General features: G+C 46.3%; 1 protein-coding gene across 1 annotated transcript in view; it reads left to right on the forward strand.

Moving 5' to 3' along the window:
- The window catches only part of GALNT17 (polypeptide N-acetylgalactosaminyltransferase 17), a 456,103-nt gene that overhangs the window by 220,905 nt on the left and 210,767 nt on the right, over window positions 1–24,431 (forward strand). Inside the window, exons 4-5 of the mRNA XM_058680547.1 lie at window positions 7,941–8,115; window positions 14,547–14,744. Coding sequence (XP_058536530.1) covers window positions 7,941–8,115; window positions 14,547–14,744 — 373 coding nt within the window. The remainder of the gene's footprint in view (window positions 1–7,940; window positions 8,116–14,546; window positions 14,745–24,431) is intronic.

The raw sequence follows: 24,431 nt of genomic DNA on the forward strand, positions 1-24,431 counted from the left end.
GGGGAACCATCAGCACAGACAGCATGGATCCCTCACCCATGGTTTTGCTTTCTGAAGTTTTATTTACCCTTAGCCAACTGTGATCCAAAAACTTTAAATGGACAATCCCCAAAACAACCAAATCGTAAGTTTTAGATAGTGCATCCTGCTAAGTGATGTAATGAAATCACACATGGTCCATTCTCTCTACCAGCAAGACATGAATTAGTTTTTTGCCTTGTGGATCCATGCTGTATGTGTTGCCCACCCTTTAGTCACTTAGCTGCCGTCTTGGTGATCAGATTAACTGTCCTGTTAACACCATGTTAAATACATGTTGTTTTATTAAATAATGGCCCCGAAGCATGAACTTTATTACATAATGCTAACATTGTTCTACTTCATTATTCTTAATCTTTGTCCCTGATTTACAAATTTAAACTATATCTTAAGTGTGCAGATGAAGAAAAGAACCAAAATGCAAATGCATAGCATGTGGAATTATCTGGTTGTGGGTAGCCGTTGGGTCTTGGGAGTTTCTTCTGTAGATGGCAGGACACTGCTGTGGGAGCAGAAGCCGGGGATAAATGGCGCCTTCATCAAGGGGCTAATTTAATGGTGAGATTGCACCTTGCAAGGCATATACAGTGGCTTAGCATGTTAAACATCCTCTTGTGGTACTGGCATCCCATAAGAGTTCTAGTTCCAGATACTCCACTTCTGACCCAGCTCCATGCTTGTGGCTTGAAAAAATAGAGAATGGTTCAGGTCTTGTACCCCTGCACGCATGTGGGAATCCTGGAGGGGGCGCCTGGCTTTGGATAGGCTCAGCTCTGGCTCTTGGGGTTATTTGGGGAATAAACAAGCAGATGGAAGTTTTCTCTCTGTCTCTCCTTCTCTCTGTAAAATCCACCTCTCAAATACAAAAAAAAAAAAAAAAAAAAAAAATCCCCAACAAGGAGTCTGTTTGTGTTTTACATTGGGCAGGACAGGAAGACTGCTGGTAGTGGGAAAAGCAGACGTGGAAAGGACAATGCTGGGATTCTGGAAATTCAGTGTTGGTTAGGATGTGCCTTCCTGTACACAGACACACACACACACACACACACACACAGGTTCATCACAGATATGGAGTCAGACCAAGAGCAAATGCTACGCCTGAGCCACAAGAAGCCCATTCAGCACAGCTACAATGGCGACAGCTCCCTTGGAGCTTGTCAGTGGTGAAGCAGCTCGGGACAGACCTCAGACCTGCTCGTGACTGATGCACATTCAGGTTTGAGAAATGCTTATCTGAACTAGCAATATTTTTACTGTTTTTTTTTTAAAGATTTATGTATTACTGTTGGCAATTCAAATCAGATTTATGGAGAGGAGAGACAGAAAGATCTTTCATCTGCTGGTTCACTCCTCAAATGGCCACAGTGGCTGACGCCAATCTGAAGCTAGAAGCCAGGAGCATCCTTTGGGTCTCTCAGATGGATGCAGGGTTCCAAGGCTTTGGGTCATCCTCTACTGCTTTCTCAGGCCACAAGCAGGGAGCTGGATGGGGGGTGGAGCAGCTGGGACACGAACCAGGACCCTTTTAGGATGTCAGCACTTGCAAGCTGTCGATTTAGCCATTGAACCATTGCTCTGGTCTCTGAACTTGCACTGGTTTAAAACCAGGCATCTCCATGTCACTGGGGAGTATGGGAGCATTCAGTGGGTCTCATCAGCAAACCCTGATCCCTGTGTGTGGGATGATGAGCAGTCAGATGACTTGCCACTGTAGACACATGCACTTGGCTCACCCTGGGCAACATGGCCACTTCTAAAGCCCATGTCCCTGGGGTGCTGAGGTTGCCACACAGGACCTGGAGGCAGCTGGAGTAGAGTCAGCTTGGTGGATACTTTGACCTGAGCTGGGCTGACTGATGAGGGACTGTATTGATGGTTTCTTCTGTCATGTCATTCAGAGTGTGGTGTCTGGATGGAGCTGTGCAATCATCCATTTGCTTGAGTTCTCACTGTGGACACCTTTCTTATTGCAAATTCTCACCCCTTAAAACTAGACGGCAGAAGTTTTCCTTTATTATGAAAGAACCGATAGATTTCTCTTGCCTGCCCCCTCCTCTGATGCCGGCAATGTTTGCTGTTCCTCTCTCGACTTCCCCAAATGTTGTTTATCAAAATCTGAAGAAACACTACGATTCCCAAATGGCGTGGGGCTGATTTAGTATTGGATTTCATAGAGCCCTGCAAGGTAAACATTTATTTTTGCGGAAATGAGTTTTTTATTTTTCTCTCTGAGTTCCTTGGTGAGAAATAAAGATTACATAAAAAGCTTTTCTTATCATTTCCAGTGACCAGTTTCATCAGTCAAAGGTGATAAAGGGTCCAGGGTGACAGGGGGGACATTTCTAACTGCTCTCAGGATGAATGTCCATTTATTTCCTTGGGGAGCCTGGGTGCCGTGTTCTGTCAAGTTCATATGTGCACGTACTAGCTTTAAGGAGAGTATGGGCTTTGGCACCCCGATTCCTTCCCCAATCTGGTTTTTCTCCTCTTTTTCCAAAAAGGGACACTGAAAACCCAATGTACCCAGACTGTCACACTGGAATTCCCAAAGCACGAGCCTTTCTAGAAATCTCTCTTTTGCCATCTCACCCCAACTCCAGTTGCCTCTGGGCTGATTCTGTCTTTGCAGGACTTGGCTGCAGAGAGAATTCCTTTTTGTCACCGATCCCATCAGACACCCTCTATTGGTCTGTCCTCAGCCCTTGTTTCCTCTTACACAGATGACCTGGCTGGCTGTTGAGTGGCTTAAGCTCTTGTGAGTGTAAGGTGCATGTAAGATGCTCTTGGAAAGTCTGTCCATTCCAGAATTGTGTGCAGACGGTGCTGTTTCAAGGTATTTTGTGCCACAGCGCTGGCCCAGGCTACATAGATTCTATGCTAACATGTTTTAATTTATATTCACAAATTCTGGATGAGTGAGGGCATGAACCGTAAACCTTCCGCTTAACTGAAACACCTTCCTTATGAGCACTTCTCAGCAAATCATCCATACCTCTGGGTCTCCTCCTAGCACACTTTTTTTTTCTCTCTGTGTCCGCTGATTCCATCCACCTTACAATACTATGTATTGTCATTTTTGAGCATATCTCATTGATGTAAGTAAGCCATCATCCCTGTTGAAGTTACTGTTTAGTGCAGGTGGAAGCACAGCCCAATACTTTTCCGAATTCAGACTCCCACTTCAGGACCTGCAAAGAGCAGCTTGTTCGTCATTCCATGTCCTTGGATTCTGCTCATGGGATCTTGGCATCAGTGTTCTTAGAAATGCTATTCCTTGGTTACTTTTGGATCAGTGTGTCCCTGAATCTTGGAAAAGTGACTGGTGTCTGTCATTTTCTGTCTGGGGGTAAAGTAGTCCTTAGACTTTAAATGAAACTGACGAGAGAGAGAGAGAGAGAGAGAGAGAGAGAGAGAGAGAGAGAGAGAAGCTATTGTTCATGGGAAGTTATAACATTGAGCTGTATTTTTAATAAGGCCATGATTAGAAGTAGCACTGAGTGAGTGGATATTCAGGATTTATGCACAGCTTCTCATTTCCTCTAAACAGCCACATGGCTGGTACCAAATGATTAGCCATTACCCTTTTATTCCTTTATACTTCTTCATGCCCTTTGATATTCATGTCTCAGGATTGTTGAGTTATAGAAAGAGCAGCTGCAGTAACTATACTTTCTTTCTCCATCCCTGTAAATGTGTATTATTTCCTCCTCCTTGAATTTTCAATCACAGCTAGTTAGCCAGTGGGGAAATTGCTAGATATCTAGAAAAGGTGATTGACACAGCTAGGGGCTGACATCTAGTCACTGGTTAGAGCCACAGCTAAGTCCTGGGTCCTTCTGCAACTGAGAGTTGACAGCACTTGCAACTCCTTGGGTGCAGGGCTCATGCTCAGTGCTCAGAATAGCCTCCTTGAAGTTACATGGATTCTTGCCCTTCACACACCAACCTGGGACAGGCTTCCCACTGTAACAACCCATGCTACACTACGTGTGCCATGGTCCATTATTTTCAATGACAGATCCCTTCATCCGCTGCCACCCACTTGGCACTCCTGGGAAATAAATGAAAAAACCAAGCAGGCATGAGGTTTCAAACGGTCTCTGTCCATTTTCTGTAGCTGTAACAAAATACCTGAGGCAAGGGAAAGTTATAAAGAAGAGATGTGCTCAGCTCATGGTATTGGAGGTAGCGAAGTTCAAAATGAAGCAGGTACCTCTAAAGAGGACATCACACTGCATCATAATGTAAAAAATGCATATGAAAGTAGGAAGTGTGTGTGTCTTTATATCAACCCACTCTGAGGGCCACTAATTCAGTCCTCAAGTCCCAGATCACTTCCATGAGACATACTCTGGTCTTAAGAGGCCTAACATAGTGCTTTTCAAAAGACACTGATGCAGTCAAGATGGTAGCATCCTTAGCATCCCTCACCTAATCACCTCTCACTGGACATTTTACTGGGGACAACCCATATCCAAATCCTAGCCCAACCTTTGTACTGCCATGTTTGCTTCAAGGAACATACTTAACTAGTAGGAAAACTCAACATTAAGACAGCACATGGCTCCTAGAAATTGGAAATTCATTGGGCCACTGCAGTGCCAATTGCTTGGTTATCCATCTTTCAACGAGAGTGAAGAAGCAATCTGCACAGCCTGACTTCACCATGGCCTTTCAATAGCTCTGGGAAGATGGTTGTGAGAGGGTGGTACAGTTGTAACATCACAGGGGCAGGCACTGGGCACAATAGCATGCCTACCTCCATGTGTCTGATTTCCTTTTCAACCTCTGCTTCAGATTTGTACTTCATTCTTGCTGATCATCAGCCGGAGAAGGTTCAAGTACTTGAGTTCCTTGATTGAGCTTGGGGCTCCTGGCTTCAGCCTGGCCCAGCCCAGCAGTTGTGGATATTTGGGAAGTGAACCCCAATGAATGGAAGATCTCTGCCTGTCTGTCTTTGTCTCTCTTGACTTTCAAATATGTGAAAACAAGTAAATGAAAAATGCTTTAAAAACCACAGTCATACATGACTTTTACTAAGGGTATCCTGTCTGCTCAGCATGTGGTTAAGCCTGCTCTCTACAACTGGAGCTCAAAGGTTCGCAAAGTGTGATTCTCCATACCAAAGCCTTGGCACCCCAGGCTCTTGATAAGTGCATCAATGCTTGGACCTTACCCTATACCTGCTGGCAGTGGAGCAGAGGTGGAGGTGTCCAGCAAACTGGTTCCCAGCACCTCCAGATGATGCTGATGCAAACCTGGCTGCCTCAGATTCGCTGACCTCCTCTGAAATCTCCGTACAGGTTCTGCTCACCTATGTGGCAGAAAAGAGGAAAAACAGTCGTTTCTCAAACTGGCAGCTCAGTGTTAAGCATTTACGCAATGCCAGGGATAATGTCAGGCATCCTGCCTATACTGACTCATTTAATCCTCACAGTAGCCCTGTGAGCTCGGCACTGCTATTATCACGGCGCTTCTGTAGATGAGGAAATTGAGGTACCATCAGGTTGGCTGACTTTCCCAGGGTTGCCAAGGCAACCAGTGGCAGCATCTGAGTTTGAACCGGAGTCAGTATCCCTGCGCTCTCAACACCCAACCTCCTGCTGCACCTTGCATGATGTTCAAGGCTCTCCCCCCCACACTCCTACCCTCACCTCCTGGCTCCATTCTTCTCCTTGATTCTGATTGTATTTTACCTCCAACCTCGCTGTCTCACTCTTCTCAGTGGCCATCAGAAACACCACGCACTTGGTTGCTTTAACAATTTTCTAATGGCTTTTGAAGCCTGGAAGTTCATGGACAAGCTGTGGCAGGATGGGTTTCCCTGAAGCCTCTCTTCTTGGCTTGTAGACAACTGCCTTCTTTGTGCCTCTTCATGTGGCCTTCCCTGTGTGTACACAGGGCTCTAGTATCTCTGTATGTCCATATTTCCCCTTCTAAGGACATCAGTCAGATTGGCTCAGTGGTCACCTAATAGCCTCATTCAAAGTCTCAGTAACTCTATAAGGCATTAAGGTATGAGAGAGAGAGAGAGAGAGAGAGAGAGAGAGAGAGAGAGAGAGAGCAGTCTAATCATTCAATCCCCAAATACCCACAATGGCTGGCTGAATCGGCAGGTGCCAAAAGTGGAGAGAATTCAACTTACAAATCCCGCTTAGATGGCAGGGACCCCACTACTTGAACCACCACTATTGCCTCCCAGGGTCTCCTTTAGAAGGAAGTTGGAGATGGAAGTGATGCTGGGTATTAGAAGCTGGGCTTTCCAATGTGAGACAGGGGTGTCTCAATGGGTGCTTTATCCTCTGGGCCAAATACTCTCTAAGCCATCTCTTTACAGACTTGTCTCCAAGTACAGTCACATTTTGAAGTTGGTTGGCTTAGATCTCCAATAGATGGGTTTTGGAGGGACACAGTCTAGTGCCTAACACCCCCAACTGCCCCGTTGCATTTCACCTTTAACTAACAGTAACTATTTTGTGTCTACACCCTTGGAGACTCTCTTACCACAGCCACCTCACTCCCTCTGTGATTTCTAGGTCACATGGCCATATCTTTCTAGGTACAGCACAAAAAGCCAACCTCTACTTAGGCTTCAAATAAACTCCATGTATACCCAAGATAACAAGGGATCTGAGTTATATCTGTTAATACAGTGCTTTTAAAAAATCTTTGCACCAAAGTCGGAGATAGCAATGCTTCTTGAAGTATGGGGACCCATTTGCATCAGGACCACATGGGATGCTCCTAGACTTAAGGAGAGACCCACAAAAGAACTCTAGACACAGAGACTGAGGATGAGAAAAATGTAGATCCCCTCTCTATATTTGTGCCTTTCCCAATCCTCCTTGTATCTATTGACTCTTACGTGTACAAAGTTAGAGGTACATAGACTGTGCTTCATCTCTTCTCTACCGAGCGTGTGACCATTGCGACAGGTTAGCCTCCTTGCTCTATCATGTCTGCGTTTATAAAATGTTGTTCATCTAGCAACCTTAAAGGTTTGTTGTAAAGAGCAAGTTGCATCATAGCAATGAAGCACTGCCCCATCTGTTTGTTGCCTGGAGAACATTCAACCTCCTGGGACCGCTGCTTCTGACCACAGTGACACTTCTACTCCGGGACTATGGTTGTGTTTGCATCTGAGACCCATAATGTAAGAAAATGCCTGTGAAAAAGCAAAGTCTGTATAGAAATCGGTAGGCAGGACCCAGCAAGTAGTGGAAGGACAGGTAGTCTGGCCAAGGAAGGAAGAAGAACCTGAGTGGGAAAAGAGAAAAAAAGTCTCAAAGGACACCTGCTGGTCTGCAGTAGTTGCAATACAAAAGCCGGGTCCAGTGTCTAGTGCATGTACCTTAGGCTGTCCACATTGTCCTGGATGAGTCTGTTGAGAGGACTTCTGACCAGGACTTCTGTGGCGAGGCTATCTCTTCTAACAGAATTTCTTTCCTTTTTTTGTTTTAATTATTTTTGTTGGAAAGTCAGATTTCATCTGCTGGTTCATTCCCCAAATGGCCATAGTGGGCTGATGCTGAGCTGATCTGAAGCCAGGAGCCAGGAGCTTCTTTCTAGTCTCCCATGCAAGTGCAGGGTCCCAAGGCTTTTGGCCATCCTCTACTGCTTTCCCAGGCCACAACTAAGGAGCTAGCTGGAGGGGAAGTAGAATAGCTGAGATATGAACCAACACCCATATGTAATCCCAGCATATGCAATGCAAGGACTTAAGCCACTAGGCTACTGCACCGCCCGCCGAGCTCTTCTAGTAGAATTTCTAACATTTAAACGTCTTTGTGCTCTCTGAGCTTCCTGAAGACCTGGAGACCTCATATGATGATGGGGAGGAGGAGTTGGATGCAATTTTGAAATGACCACGTACAGACCTTCTTGCTTTCTGTCATTTACAGAGGAGCTGAAGGCCCCCTTGGAAGAATATGTCCACAAACGCTACCCTGGGCTGGTGAAGGTGGTGCGCAATCAGAAGAGAGAAGGCCTGATCCGTGCCCGCATCGAGGGCTGGAAGGTAGCCACTGGCCAAGTCACTGGCTTCTTTGATGCCCACGTGGAATTCACTGCTGGCTGGTAAGTCTTGAGCAGCAACCCAGGGGCTCTCAGGTAGGGCTGGAGTCCAGGAAGTGGGACGTTCTTGCACATTTCCTCTGGATCCACTAGAAAATAAACCTAAGCAAAAAAACATGGAGAAGGATTAGTTGAAGAAGAAGGTGAGATGAAACTAGGAAGCAGGGAGAAACTTGGCTGCTGTCTGTGCAGCCCATCATCATTGCGGCCACGGTCATTAACACCATCATCATCACCAACTGCATCATCATCTTCATCAAAACTCCCAGTACAAATGCTAGGCATGGTTAGAGCTCAAGATAATTTTTGCTTCAGATGTAAGACAGTTGTGTTTATTTTGTATTGTTATCGCAAGATGCCTGATGCTGCGCAATGCATAAAGAAAAGACATGAATTCAAATCATGAGTTTGGAGGCTGCAAAGCCAACATCTGGTCGCTGGTGAGGGTCTGCTGGCTGTATCACAAGGTAGAGGAGCAGGAAAAAACCAGGCCTTGTGCAAAAGGGACAGTGCGTGAGTGACGAAACAGAAAAGTTGAAAGGAAGTGGTCTGGCTTTTACAATAACCCTCTCCTGAGCCACCGCCCCACCCCAGGTTATATTCCTGAGGATGGAGTCCCCATGACATCAGTTACCTAGCATAAACTCCACCTCTTAAATGCTCCATCATCTCTTTGTCAAGGATTCCCTTTGGCAGCGTTTGGAGGACTAGAGAGTTTTTGTTCTGCAGGTATGGCCCTGATGATTTTCCAGATGAAAAGAACAATAGGAGAAAATTGGTAGCAAGCACAGAGGGAGCAGACAATTCCAGATCCATAAAGAGTAAAGCACCAAAAAATGGCCAGCTCAATGAGCCTGTTGAAATTCAAATAGAGCTTTACCATTTAAAAGCATGGTCAAATGATTATTGCTCACCAACCGACCATAAATCGTGGCAGGGGTTAAATAACCTGTGCCCTGGATTGCTTAATTAGTAAGAAGAAGAATCTTGTATTTCACAAATAACGATTATTTACATTCAAAGATACCCCCTTGAGTAAGTGTTGCTCATAGTACTAGACCGGGAGAACCAATATTCCATCACTAATTGGACATTAGCAGGTCTGTGCTTCTTTGTTTGCGACAAATGGTGGATTCCTTTTGAGTGGATGAAATGGCTATGCATAGAAACCTGGGGTGACTCTTAACGCTGGCCTGTCAAACTGCGTGTTGCTGTCTGTCACATCAGACGCCGGTTTTCTCTTTGACTTTTGCTGCCATGTACCCCTGTTGACTCTCAACTGTCTGTCTCCTGTCTCCTGTCTCCTGTCTCTGCCCCTTCCTTGAGTTGTTTATCTCCACTTATAACTGTTACTTAAAATGAGGTGCCCAAACCAACGGCATCTGCAACCTGGGGAACTTGCTAGAAATGCAAATTCTCAGGCTTCACCCAGACCTGTGAACTCAAAAGATGATAGCCAGATGTGGGGTCTGGCAATGTGCTCTAAGCAGCACCTCCAAGCGCCTCATGTACACTTGAGTTTGAATACCAATGAGCTAGGAGTCTTCTGAACAGATGTACTTAAATGTTCCATTGCCGCCCCAGGCTCCACATCCCATCTCGGACGCCTTTCCTCCGTATTATCCCCTCCTCATTTCCTTGTGCCCTCAACTGGCAGTATTGCTATTGTCATTTCATTGGATTTGCTCCTTTTCATCATATTATTCAGCTCACCAGTGTTACCTCTGACTGGTGTTATCTTCTTGTTTATATGAGAGAGAGAGGCACTGTACTCTTATAGATGGTTTATGTCCTGCATGGCTGCAATGGCTACGGCTAGGCCAGGGCTGAAGCTGGAAGTTGAAAATTCAAGCAGGGTGTCCCATGTGGGTGGCAGGACCCTGACAAGTTGAGCCATCACTGCCACCTCCTAGAATCTACTTTGCCAGGAAGCTAGACTCAAGAGGCAGAGCTGGCATACCCACGAAGTCCTATATTGGATGCAGATGTCTTAACTCTTAGGCCAAATGACTGCCCTGAGTCATCTCCCTGTTTCTCATTTCTCTGTCTTCTTGGAGGTCTTGACCACCATCTTCCCAGCTCATTCCTTCATTATTATTCACCTGCCAAAGGTGGGAAGTGCCCAGCCCATGAGTCATAGAAGGCCTTCCAGATTGTATGGTCTGGTCCTGCCAAGGCAACCGCAGATGGGACCTGAAATTGAAGACGTCTATATCAGACTGATTTTCTTTCTTTTTTTTTTTTACTTTTTTTTTTTATTAATTATTATGCATTATGTGACAGTTTCATAGGCTCTGGGAATCCCCCCACCCCTTCCCACGCCCCTCCCCCCTGGTGGATTCTTCCACCTTGGTGCAGTATTACAGTTCAAATTCAATCAAGATTCTTTCCTTGCAAACATATACCAAACATAGAGTCCAGCTACTTATTGTCCAGATGGGTTGAACAGTTTCTTGGGGAGACCATTTCTGGTCCAAAGTTAGAGCTGGTAGAATATCATCCCAGTCAATTAAGAGTCCCAATATAACATTAACAGCAATTTGTAACATTATGGAATTGACATGGTTTTGCGTAACCAGTATGTTAAAAAAAAAAACAAAAAACAAGTTCTTAACCACAACCTATGATTTGCTCATTGACATTTCAATTTTAGTTTGTATACAGGACCGGCTGCTATATACCTTAAAATGGCTATAAGGTACCATTCAGCTGTCTCGTGTCTATTTCATTTTAGTATTTAGCCATTTGTTGTGTTGAAGTATAATTTTACTGATCTTGGCAGATTTTAGGATAATCTAGACTGGCTTGTAACTCTAACAAGACATTTGTCAACAATTAAGGTGCAGAACATTTTTTTTTGGGGGGGGGTGCAGGAAAGTCCCCAACACCACGGTGAAGAGTGACTAATCTTCGTGTCCCACCCAGCGAGGCATGAGCAAATCCATGCCAGCTCTTTCCTGTCAGATTCCAAGCTCTACTTTTTGTTGTTTGTCTATTTATTTTAGGTTTTTTTAGTTTGTATGATTGTTTGTTTGCTATGAGGGGTTTTCGGAGCGATCCTGATGGTCATTGCAAGGGAGGGTGGGGGTCCAGAGGTGGAGCCAGGCTCGGACCAGAGAAAGCTCTCCTCCCTGGTCCTGAAGGATGTTTATTGTTCTTCTGTTTCTGCGGACCGCTCAGGGCTTCTGGTTGTCTTTCCGATGACGTTGGTTTCTGTACGGTAGTGTTTGGACTTCTTCCATCCCCAGCGGAAGCTCCGGTTGGGGGTGCAGACTGATTTTCAAGCTGATGATTTTGTATGGCCCATGAATGATGTTGTCAATATTCAAATGGTCCTTGGCAGGTAAAAGGGTCCCCACTCCTGGATGCAAATGCTGCCTGAATTCATTCCTAGGATGGTATTTGCTAAATGCCAACTATGACGCTGGTACTCTTTGAGGCTTGGGCTGGGGGGAACCAACTTGTCCCCATGTGCTTGGTTCTGAGGGGTTGGTTCCTCAAGACTTGCAGAGGTAATGCTTGACCTGCCCTGGGAAAAGTTGGCTGGCCACCCAGCTGGAGTTCAAAATCTGTCAAGATCTGATATCTACCCTCAACACTACACTCTAATTGTAGTCTGTCCAACTCTGATCCATCACCAATCTACCATCTCTGGGACTCCAGTCTTAGGGAGTCAGACTCTCTTCCCACACTTCTACCAGAATGGCATAGACCCTCTCCAAACTAAAAACATTTCCAAGTTCATTCTTGCAGGATGACATGTGTCAAATGCACTTTGTTCTAGTGCAGTAATCATCTCCAGTCTCAATGACTTGCCAGCCTGTGCCTTTCGCACTTGGCTTGTAGTTTGTCAGATCTTATTTTCTGTCTGTCCACGGCTTCCCTTGTCTGTCTGTCCTCTGTGTTCTGGGATCCAAGCAACGCACCTATCAAGAGCATATGAGCTCAGAGTTAAGGAACACCGGCCGAGCCTCCCAGAGACCACTGAAGTTTCTGCTCAGTCATGACATCGTCACACCTGCTCATGACTGTTGGCAAATCCATTCACAGAGCCAAGCTCTGTGCAAGTGGAGTGGATTCCTTTGGTGAAGTATCGCAGGGCATCCCCAGGGAGAGAAGCAAGTGCATGGCAGGAATCATAGCTTCTCTTGGCGACAGGTGCATCCAGCCCTCAGCCACGCGGCATGAACCATGGTGTTCGGCCCCCTTGCTCAGGTGTCTTTTACCACACTGTGTTGGGGGTGAATGGAGTGCTTCTACCAGACCATTCTAGGGGGCATGGCCTCTTGTAGGAGGCAGTGGAGCTCTCTGCAAGGTTAGGACTGAAATGAAAGTTCCTAGGTTAGAGACTGGATTCTCCCACCCACGGACCTAGTGTCTCGACCTCATTTGTTTCTTTATTTGTCAAGTGGTAAAGAATCCACTCTTCAGATTATTGCTGGGAATGCACTGAGCAACACCTATAAAGCATTTAGAATCCTGTGTAGCATTGATCAAGTGCTCAATAATCAATTCTCACGGGCTGCTAAGGAGAAAGATCGTGTGTGCTATGATTAGCAAAGGCAGCATGAGCACTTGGTGTGCCTTACAGAAGGTGGAGGAAATGGTTTAAGCGTTGAGAAGAGGCAGGGAGGGTTGCAGTATAACATGTTAAGCCATTGTCTGGGATGCCTGCATCCCATGTCAGACTGCCTGGTTTGAGCCTCACCTCTGTTTCCAAGGCTACTTCTTGCTAATATGCAGCCTGGTGGGGTGGGGCAGTCCATGATGGCTGGAGTACCTGAGTCTCTGCTACTCACATGAAAGACCCAAAGACAGACCCTGGCTCCTGGATTCAGGGTGCCCTTACCTTTGCTATTGTGGGCAGCTGAAAAGTGGACCAGCAGATGGAAGATCTCTTCCCATCTCTTTGCCTTCAATTGTCATTAGCAATAATAATAAATTTAAGAAAGTTGGAAAGGAGCAAAAAGTCTTCCTAGTGGAAAGGTGGCATTTTGGCTACAACTTCTTAGGGACCAGACTTTCTGTCACTGTAAAGGACGTTCCCAAGGCAGACTAGCATCAGTGGACTTGGAAACAGGTCTAGAATATTCGGCGAGTCATTCCCATTTGGCTGCAGCCTATATGGTGTATGCAAACGCATTGGGGGGGGTAAATGGCCCAAGGTATGTTTTATTGCTCATTTTAAATAGAAAGATGAGCTGTGCCAACAGGTAATTCAATAGCTGCAAATGAAAAGAGATGGGTTGTAGACTGCAGATTCTCATTATTCTTCCAAATAATGCAGAGGAATGGAATTTTTCACTTGACTCTATTCCAAGGCATGCACTCTTGGTCTAAACCAGGAGATTAATGTGTTGGCTTCTGAGGGCCATCTCTTCCTTCTTCTCCAGGATGGGAAATGATCCCTTCCCACGCCTGCCTCGGAGGAACATGTTGGCAGAGCTCTCTGACCATCTGCTTTGTCCTAAGCCAGCGAGCTACACCTTGAACCTGGAGCCAGTTGCCTGCGTGTGCCTGCTGCAGAGCTGAGCGGGGAGCTGAGCAGGATGGCAAGATTCTGCCTGCCTTTGCATTTAATTAGTTCCCAGCTTTCCATTGTTAACCAATTCAATTAGATCCGTTTTAAGAAATCAATTAAGTAATCAATTAAAACTGCTGAAATAGTCACACACAAAGAAGCTGATGAAACACTTAATAAAACCAAGCCAGCCAGGGCAGAAGTGACCTATTTGGGCGAAGAGAACTGAGTGCCAGCGTGACAAAACAAGAAGTGGCAGCAGGCACCCTGAAGGGAAACTTGGGACTTGATAAAGATCGAGAGCCATGCAAATTATACAGCTCTGTGGCACTTGCTTTAAAAAGTTTATTTGAAAAGCAGAGTTACAAAGAGAGGGTGAGAGACAGAGACAGAAATCGATCTTCCGTCCACTGGTTCGCCTCCCAAATGGCGGCTACAACTGGGGCTGAGCAAACTCCACCTATCACCTACTGGGCAGGGACCTACCACCTACCGCTTTCACAGGTGCATGAGCAGGGAGCTAGCTAGATGGAAAGTGGAATAGCCAGGCTCATAGGAGATGTCAGTGCTGCAGTCAGTGGCTTAACTCAATGCAACACATGGGGCATGACTGTGCCTGGTGAAGGGACTCTGTGTGCTGAATTCTTGCTCCAGGCTTCCGAGACCATGTCAAGTGTCGAGATGGTGATGCCTGCATAGGCACAGGCATGCCCTGTGTCTTATGCACTTCCCTGCCCTCGTCTGCAGTGCCTTGGTTCCACATAGGTAGACTGCTGGACTTCCGGGGAGGGTGTTAATTTCCCTCTGAGTTCCAACCCACTCAAAGCCCAGCCTCTTGGCTAACTTCCTTCCGCTCCATTCCCCTGGTCTTGGCAGAGCAAAGAGATTCCATGCCTGTTTCTCTATCTTGCAGGGCTGAGCCCGTTCTGTCTCGTATCCAGGAAAACCGGAAAAGGGTGATCCTGCCCTCCATCGACAACATCAAGCAGGACAACTTTGAGGTGCAGCGGTACGAGAACTCGGCCCATGGGTACAGCTGGGAGCTATGGTGCATGTACATCAGCCCCCCGAAGGACTGGTGGGATGCCGGAGACCCCTCCCTCCCCATCAGGTAAGTAGCAGTTCAGCTCTGGTGGCCAACATGTCCCCAGACCCAAGGGGAATGAGGTGCCACCTGCAAGCAGGTCACGCTGCCATGGTCTTGGGTAGCTGGATCCAGACAGCTGCTTAGGAGTTGGACTACCTTAGAGCATGGATTTTCTTCTGAAGGAGGACCTTGTGTTTTGCTCTTTCATGTACAGAGTCCATGTGTGGCTCTTAAGGACATTTCCTCTGTGTGATGAACTGTGTAGCGAGCTCTTAATCGTGAAGTTGAAAGGTCACATATCCCAGCCTGTCTATTGCACAATGTTAGTTACCTGTGATCAATCATGCTTGGAAAACATTACATGGAAAATTCTAAAAATGAATGGTCCATTATAAAAACACTTTTATTATAGTATAATATTGTATGTTGCTGCTTTCCATTGTTAATCTCCTACTGGTCCTGACATATTCATGTGACTTTATCATAGGTGTATGTGCATAGGTTAAAAACAGTACATGTAGGGCTTGGTGCTAGCCAGTGTCAGTCATCCATGAGGAATGTTGGGATGTTCCCTCTGTGGCTAAGTGGGATTGCATTTAATTCTTGAAAACTTGTATAATTGCAGCAAGACTCATATCACACCAAATAGTTGTGAGGTGTCCTGGGTGATTAGGGGCCTTTTGAAAGCTCCATGTACTTCTGTCCCCATATCGTGTCTGCCCCTTTGGACTAGGAGATTGGGAGTTCATGATATACCCATCAGAAAGGTCAAACTGAAGGCTTTCGAATGACGTAAGTTGGTTTTGTGTCCTATTGAATTCTTACTGTTGCTAGTCAACTCACAAACAATACAGTGACTTAAAATAGTGTCGATGTGTTCTCCTGCAGTCCTGGACATGCTCTACATGAAGCAAAAGTCAGAGTGTCCTGGTGGGCTGGGTGCTTCGGAAGGCTGCAGAGGCATGTCCTGCCTCTGCCCTCTGCAGTGTCCAGAGGCCTCCTGCTTCCTTGGCTCTTGGCCACCTCACTTCTCCCCTTCTCTCTGCCTTCCTCAGCCACATGGCCTTCTCCGTCCTTTGCCTTTTGGTCTCTTATTGTGAAGACTCTCATGATCACATCTAAGGTCCAGACACGCAGCACAGGATAATCTCTCCGGGTCTGAAACTTCATCTTAACTGCAGTGTTCTTTTCACTGTGTGATGCGACATGCACAGTGCCAAACGTGAGGTTGTGGATGTTTGGGCTGTTGAGGGAGGGTGGAGAGGAGGGCAGTTATTCAGCTCACCGGAAGTGCTGTGGGTTTCAACCAAGATGACGTGTGAGTGACAGTCCACTACCTCCTGTGAGTTCCTCTTGAGGGCTGAACTGACTCTGTAGTGAGGGAGGATCTGTCTGAAGTCACAGGAGGTGAAGCCTGTGACCTTTGTTAGGTTTTAGGGGATGTGCTTATTGATATTAAGGGGGACAAGAAGAAATCATGGACTGAGCATGAGAGCTCCTTATAGGTGATGGTAAAGAGCCTCCTCCGTTGACAAATCTGTGATAAACAGAAATAAGATTTCGAGATATTCTCTCTCTCTTTTCTTTTCCTGCTCAAGCTGAAAAATTGCATCAGAGCAGAGCCGCCCACAGACACATTTGTGCACTGGAGAAGGTCATCTTTGAGTCTTGTGACTTTCTCAGCCAGAGCCATCTCGTGGCTGAGTTCCCACCCACAGCCATCCCTGTGAACCTGCAAGACTATCCCCCTGACAGCCTGCACACGGCACTGTCATTGCTGAGATGTTACCTGAGAACCTAAGTGTGGCTTTTAGGAATACTGAGACCATAGTCACAAGTGCCCAAGGAGCCGTGAGCCTTCATCTGGGAGGAAGTTCAGCTTAGGGGTAGACAGAGTGGGTTTGATATTTTGGTATTTCTCCATGATGCAGTAGAGACTGGCACCCGGCCAGTAACAGAATAAGGAGGTGACTGTACGCATTAGCAGCAGAAGGAAAGATACAGGTGCCTGGGGAAGCCCAGCCAACCTCTCTAAAGGCACTGAGCAAGAAAAGCTAGCTTCTGTTTCCCGAGTTATGGCAACATTAACTGATGATTAATATGCACTTTCAAAAGACTGCAGAAACTCAAGTCGTGATCATGAGTCATTAATATTACATGCATTTCCGATGTACAAAATGGAATTGAGTCCCAGTGATCTCCTTTTAATGTATCTTAACTTGTTCAGTGCTTAATTTGTTAATGGTGGATGGGGATGTTTAATTGGAGGGAAGCCACTTTATGGCTTATATGGTGTCTTAACCATTAGGACATGAAGTTTTCTCCTTGTCACGACAATATCAAATCTTTACTGGTTATGATTTAACTTTGGTAAAGGTGGGGATGAGGAGAAATTCTCATATTCCCCAAAAAACGTTAGCTTAGGTAAGAGAGGAAACCTGTGTCCCTTTTCTGTATTAGTCCTTGCCCCGTTCCTTCCTGCCTATTTCCCTCCTGCCTGATGAGTAGTTATTTTCCGAGATTTTCTATTGGTCCTCTGCTCATCTCCTTTTGTCAGCAGCATTTTAGACATAGGAAGTGGACAGGTGCCATTCAGAAAGGCTCAAGTGTAAAGGTGGGAGTGATACTGGGCAGCACTTCTTGGCTCCCTCATAGCAGAAATGAACAAGCAGAGACTGGCATTGTGGCACGGTGTGCCTGCGAGACCCAGATCTCATGTCGGGCACTAGTTGGAGTCCCCAGCTGCTCTCCTTTAGATCCAGCTCCCTGCTAGCATGCTGGCAGCAGAGGTGGCACAAAAACTTGTGTTCCTGCAACCCCACATGGGAAATCCAACTGGAGTTGCTGGTTCCTATCCACTTGGCCTTGGCCTGACCTAACCCTGACCATTGTGGCCATATGAGAGGTACATGTGTTAAATAGAGGAGTTCTGTCTCTCTATCTTTCTCAGGTTTTTTCTCACCCTCTCTCTATTCCTCTACTTCTCAAATAAACCTTCTCAAACAGAAGTTAACAAGCAGTCAACATAAACCGAGAAAAAGCTTACTGAGCACTTAATTTACTCTAATATAAGGGGTACGACATGATGGAGAGGAGTTCCACCTCTGGGTCTTGGTGGGGGCACAATGGTAGCTCAGCAGGGATTTGGATTGAGTTGGGGAGAGATGACTGCATCCTCTTGGCCTCCCTCTCACCTTGCTGGACACATAACACTTCTCTTTGGCCCCAGCTACGTGTTCTGTGTAGGTGAAGCTGCTGCTTTCACACATGACACCTCAAAATGATGGTGTTGCTGCCAACTTCTGCCACCCCCAGAAGGTCATATAGAGGTCCAGGTGGGCTGTTCTGCACATGTGCATTGGTTGGAGAGGCCCCTAATTGGACAGTAGGAGTCGTTGGCTGTTAAGATTTGAATGCCCCTTGCTCCTGATTGGCTGGGAGCTGAGTGGAGACAGGCACATGTGCAGGTCAAGAGATGCATCCGTGCTCTGGTTTGCTTTTGAGGCAGGTTTCTGCTTTGTTTCAGAAGGACTAAAAATGCTCGTCCCATCAAGGAGGCACCTGCTACCAGTCCTGTGTGGTGAGCTGGGGAGACACAGGATCCGTGCGTTGGGTCCTCTGACTTAGAGGAATAAATCAATAAATCCAGATCCTTCAGGAAATCTCCTGGCTTGGTAATGCTGACAGTCCCTCTCCACAGCAGCGAGTGCTCACACCTGTGTGTTAGGTGGCACGTGACAACCTTGGCCCTCAGGATAGGATCCTTGCTCCACACTAGCGCTCCTGGAGCCCTCAGTCATTCCCACGATAGCCTTGGTCCATGCACCTCCCTGTGGGAGTCGTGGGCACCCACAGCATGAGGTGTTATTATGGGGCTGGAGCATTTGACAGAAGCATCGTGCAAAGCCTCAGATGTTACACTGCCACGCATTGACAGAATTAGAATGCAAAGGCTTCTAGAACTTGTCCTCCTGCCCCTGTTGTGTGTCCACAGCACTGTCTACCAAGGTTCTTCCGTGAATGTTGGAGAAGCACTCATTTCCCTATGTAGAGAAGGGACACAGATTTGTGTTTTACACCCTCATTGGTCTCCGGAGTGATTTATTTACGTGTTGGAAAAGCAGAGTGAGAGAGCCTAGAGGGTAAGACGGAGAGAGAAATCATTGGTTCATTTTCTAGGTGACATCAAAGACCCATCGTTAGATCGAAGGGTTTTAAAACATCCTTTGAGTGAAGAATCTATCTGATGATTTGATGAAAGCCAGAGATCAGTGTTTCCCTAACCATGAATAAAAGGGTAGAACTTTCCATGTGAATTCATAGCGGCTTACAAATGCTGCTATGGTTTAACTGGCCTCTCCCAAGTGCAGCTTGAAATGTTGTCACGTGGGACCAAGTGGGACCTTTCCAGGTAATTAGAATGGATTGTTTATCCAGTTTATCCAGGACACAGCTGTCTTATGAAATTCCCTCTGGGTCACTTGCTCCACCTTATAATGGGATGCCCTGTATCACCCCAAGACCTGTCAGGGTCCTCACCAGCAAGAAGAACCTCAGCAAATGCAGCGTTTCAACTTTGTATCTTCCACGCTTTGAAACTGTCGGCAGAATGATCATTTTCCTCTGTAAATGAACCTAGCCTGTGGTAGTCCCTTAAAGCAACACAAAACAGAATAAGGCAGGAGCCTTGAGGCCAGTTTCCCCAGGAACCCAAGGGTTGGTACTGTGAACACTGGGGGCTCTGCTGGCTGCAGCGCCCTCCCCTCATCCTTGGTTACACCCCGTCCCGTCTCCTGTTAACCTGTCTGCTTTAGGAAGCCAGGACCTGGCAGGCTATTTTGCAGCTGCAGTCTCTCAACTGCTCTGTGATGCTATTGTCCTCCTCCCCAGATCAAAGCCTGCCTTTCCTTGCTGGTCTCCAGTGTGAAGTCTCCCCCATCCCAGAAACATCTGTGTGCTTCTGCCTGTCTAATGAGGTGCCTCTGGCCAAGCCCCACTCTTTCTACTCAACTATGCTCTTAATCTGACCTCCATTTGAGCCGCAGATTGCACTCTTCATTCATTTAAAAAGTATTGCACCACAGCTGCTAAGGGCCAGGCTACCTTCTGAATCTTTGAACTATTTGGAACATTTCATATACGTGGAATCACACAAGAAGTTGCTTTTTTGTGTTTAAATTTTTTATTAAAGATATATCTTTACTGGGAAAAGAAAGAATTTTTCATCCACTGGTTCATGCCAGCTATAGCTGGACCAGGCCAAAGTCAGAAGTCGGGAACTCCATCCTTTCTTCCACATAGATGGCAGGGACTCAAGTAGTTGAATCATTGTTTGCTGCTTTCCATGTACAGTAGCAGGGGACTGAATCAGAAGCAAAGTAACTGACACTCCAAATAGTGCTATAATACCAGATATGGACATCTCAGGCAGTGGCTTAACCCACTTCACCCCAGCACCTGCTCCTCCATGGTCTCTTGATTGACACAGTTCAGAAGATTCTCCCATGTGGAAGCACCTCTCGTGGTAGTCATGAAGAGTGGTTCTGTGCAGTGGTCCAAGCTCCACATGCCTTCTCTGTGTTCCATGGCTAGTTTCAGGGATCCACACACCTTTGTGCCCTGTGGCAGGGAAGGGGTGAGCCTTTACCCTTTTAAGCAGAAGCACTGTTCTGGCGATGTGCTTGTCCAGTGAGTGCCAGGCTTCAGGTTCAATGGTGGGACCCCAGATCCCACTATTGGGTACATCCCACTTCTGGCGCTGTGCTCTCTGAGACCCTACTCGCTCTTCCTCAGCAGTCAGCCAACCCGTTCCACTTACCCATGGAACTCACAGCTTGAACCTTCTCAGCACAGCATCTGCTGTCCAAATGCGCCCAGGAAGGGTCTCTGTTTCAACACAGCCCATTCACCTGTTCTACCTCAGGGCTCGGCTTCTGTGGATTCAACCACAGAAGGTGTTTTCTAATTGCATCTATACTGAACACACGTATAGACTTCTTGTCATTCTGCCAACGATGCTACATCCAACAGTGATTTCCATAACATTCCTATTGTCTCAGGTCTCCTAAGTGATCCAGAGAGGATTCCCAACAAGCAGGAAGATGTGTGTGGGCCCAGTGCAAATTCTGTGTCATTTTGTAGAAGGGACTTGAGCATGCACACTCTTTGGGATCTGCCAACATGGAGGCGATCCTCTGCAAATATGGAGGAAAGACTGTGGATGTATAGATTCGCACCAGAGAGAGAGGGGAGTTCCAGACACGGAAAGGAAAGGGAGCCTGTGGCAGCAGAGGGTGAGCTCAAGGATGTGAACAGGATACTATCTCTGACAAAGTGGAAAGAGGGAGTTCAGGTTCAGTGACTCACATGTCCATTGTGCATGAAGAACTGGAGTCATTGACCAAGAAGAAAGAGTTGGGTTTCCATGGCAAGCTATGGCAAAGTGGCAAAGATCTGGAGTCTTCACTGAGAGCAGTGGGGTTGGGCAAACCAAGCAAGAGCATGCCAAAACAACAACAACAACAACAACAACAACAAAAAAAAAAAACAACTGGCAGCTGTTTTGGCTTTTGTGAGGGCCCAGGGATATAAATTCAAGAAAATTTTCATCGAGACTTTGTGACCAAGAAGTGACTGTGGGTTGTGCGTTAATATCTAGTTAATGAGGGCCAGGTCTAGGCACAAAATGTCTGTATGTTTCATATACGCTGGATGCACATAGCCTAACGTTAATTGTGTGCTAACTCTACTGGAATTGTCAAGTGCACCTGCCTTTTGGCTGTGACCCATCTCCTGAGTACAGGTGTGGAAATTTCCACTTGGTGCATCACGACAGTGCTGGAAGAATGTCAGAGTTTGGAGAGTTTTGAACTGAGGATTTGAAGAGTCGAGGTGCCCAGTCTGCATGTCGCCTGAAGCCAAGTACTTCAGTGAGGTGTGCCATGAACTTGTGAAAGCTTTCAGAGGACTGTAGCTCACAGCGTGGGAACTGCTGATCTGTGCAGTTCTCTCCGGCTATAAAATGTCCGGACGTTTGCCACGGAGGGGCAGGGTCCATAGTATCGTCAGGCACATTGCTAATCCAGGGCACTGGCTGGGAGCTGAGTCAGGCATCTTCATGAAGAAGACAGTGACACCTCTCTCCTCAAGTTACATGACCCTGTAATTAGTGACATTATGCATTAATAACTAATTTGAGCTGGTAGTGAACAATTAGCAATTCTTAACCCAACATGCAATTTAATGATAAATTATGAGGTGCAGGTTCATTAGGGCCTGCTAGACACACTTAGTTGAAAGGGCTGCCCTGGATGTGTGGTGCTGCTGGGATCTCGGATTCTGTGCACAGATGTCTCTAAGGGGAGACAGTTATTTATTTTTTTTCCTTCCCTAGAGAAATACGGCCAGCTTAAACAAGAGGAGAGCTTTAAGTGAAGAATCAGAGTTTTTTTAGACTTTAAAATAGACATATCTTCCCCATGTATCAGCAGATATATTTTAGGAAGCAACTGTGTGCTCAGCTGTGAGGAAGGCATACAGCTAGGAGAATGGTGTTGGTAAGTGGCACAGTTCTCCTGTCCTGGAGTTCATGGGCTGGCTGGAGACACAGGGCCTCATGCGTGTGGTAACATTTTTGGTCTGAGTGAGTGCAGATTCATGGGAGTAAAGAAATTTGGGGGGGCCCGGCGGTGTGGCCTAGCAGCTAAAGTCCTCGCCTTGAATGCCCCGGGATCCCATATGGGCGCCGGTTCTAATCCCAGCAGCTCCACTTCCCATCCAGCTCCCTGCTTGTGGCCTGGGAAAGCAGGAGAGGACGGCCCAAATCCTTGGGACCCTGCACCTACGTGGGAGACCTGGAAGAGGTTCATGGTTCCCGGCTTCGGATCGGCGCAGCACCGGCCGTTGCGGCTCACTTGGGGAGTAAGGAAGATCTTCCTCTCTGTCTCTCCTCCTCTCTGTATATCCGGCTTTCCAATAAAAATGAATAAATCTTTAAAAAAAAAAAGTATAGTGATACATAGAGAGAGAGAGAGAGAGAAATCTTTCATCTTTTGGTTCACTCCCCAAATGGTCACAATCGGCAGGACTGGGCCAACCTCAAGTCAGGAGCCAGAAACTCCATCTAGGTCTTCCAAGTAGATAGCAAGTGCCCAAATACTTGTGCCATCTTTGGCTGCCTTCTCAGGGTCATTGTCAGAGAGCTAGATAGAAAATGGAGCAGCCAAGAGACTAACTGGCACTCTCATGTGGACAGGCCCTAATCCATTGCACCAAACACTGCTCCCAACCATTCTTGTGTTTTGCACGGTGCAAATCCACTTGTTGCTCATATTGGTCCCAAGGGAGGAGTATTATCATTATCATCCTTTTACAGGATAGGCACAGTTAAGGAAGGAGCTTACCCAAGGCCATGCTCCTAGTGAGAGGTGGAGCTGGACATCTGATCTTGGGCCCAGAGTCTGTGCTCTTCCTGCAGTGCTGTCTTGGAAGACAGAACTTGGAAGTAGAAAGACATTTCCATGGGCTAGGTTCAGCAATCCACCCTTGTCATCTGTTTCGCTTCTCTCATTCTCTGTTATATATATATGGTCAACCAAGGCCCAAAAAATATTAAATGAAGAGTCCCAAGCGTAAAGAGTTTCTAAGGTTTTCTTTTTGCCAGATTTTTTTTTTATTAATTACATTGCATTATGTGACACAATCCCATATGCACTGGGATTTCCCCCCACCCCTCCCCAAACCCCCCCCATGGTGGATTCCTCCACCTTGCTGCATTACCACCGTTCAAAATCAGTTGAGATTCTTTCATTACAAGCATATACCAAGCATAGAGTCCAGCATCTCATTGCCCAGACAAATTCAGCGGCTAGTTGGGGAGACCATCTCTGGTCTGAAGGTAGAGCCGGCACAGCACCATCCCTGTCAATTAAAAACCCCGACATAACATCAGCAACAATTTACATCATCATGGAATTAATTGACATAGTATTGAGTAATCAACATGTTTAAAAAATGCAAGTTCTTTACACATACTGTGACTCCTTCGCCAACACTTCAACTTTGGTTTATACATGACCAGGTTCTATACACCTTAAAATGGCCATAGGCTACCACTCAGCTGTTTCATGTCTATTTTCTTTATACTATTACATTTTACATACAGTTTTTCATATTGACTTCATGTCATCTTAAATTAAGGCAAACATGTGGTATCTAACCTTTTGCGATTGGCTCATTTCCCTTAGCATAATGGTTTCCAGTTGAGCCCATTGGGCCACAAAGAACTACATTTTTTTTTTAATAGCTGAGTAGTATTCCATGGAGTAGATGAACCATAGCTTTCTTATCCAGTCTTCCGCTGATGGGCATTTCGGTTGCTTCTGTGTTTTTGCAATTACTGATTGTGCTGCTATGAACATAGGGGTGCATGTTGGTTTCTCATGAAACAGGTGTTTTGGATATATTCCTAGGAGTGCTATTGCTGGATCATACGGTATGCAGATTTTGAGTTGTTTGAGTGCTCTCCATAAGAGTTTCTAAGTTTTAAACAGCATGTTGTTGAAAGAGGTGTGATGACACCTCATGCCACTCCACTTCACCCTGACTGGAACACGAATGATCCCATCATGTGGAAGGGGAGTGGCAGAGCAGCACAGACAGGTGTTGCAAATGAATGACTGAGTCCCAAGCAGAGATGCAGATCCCATGAAC

This window comes from Ochotona princeps, chromosome 24 (assembly GCF_030435755.1).
Source record: "Ochotona princeps isolate mOchPri1 chromosome 24, mOchPri1.hap1, whole genome shotgun sequence".
Lineage (NCBI taxonomy): Eukaryota > Metazoa > Chordata > Mammalia > Lagomorpha > Ochotonidae > Ochotona > Ochotona princeps.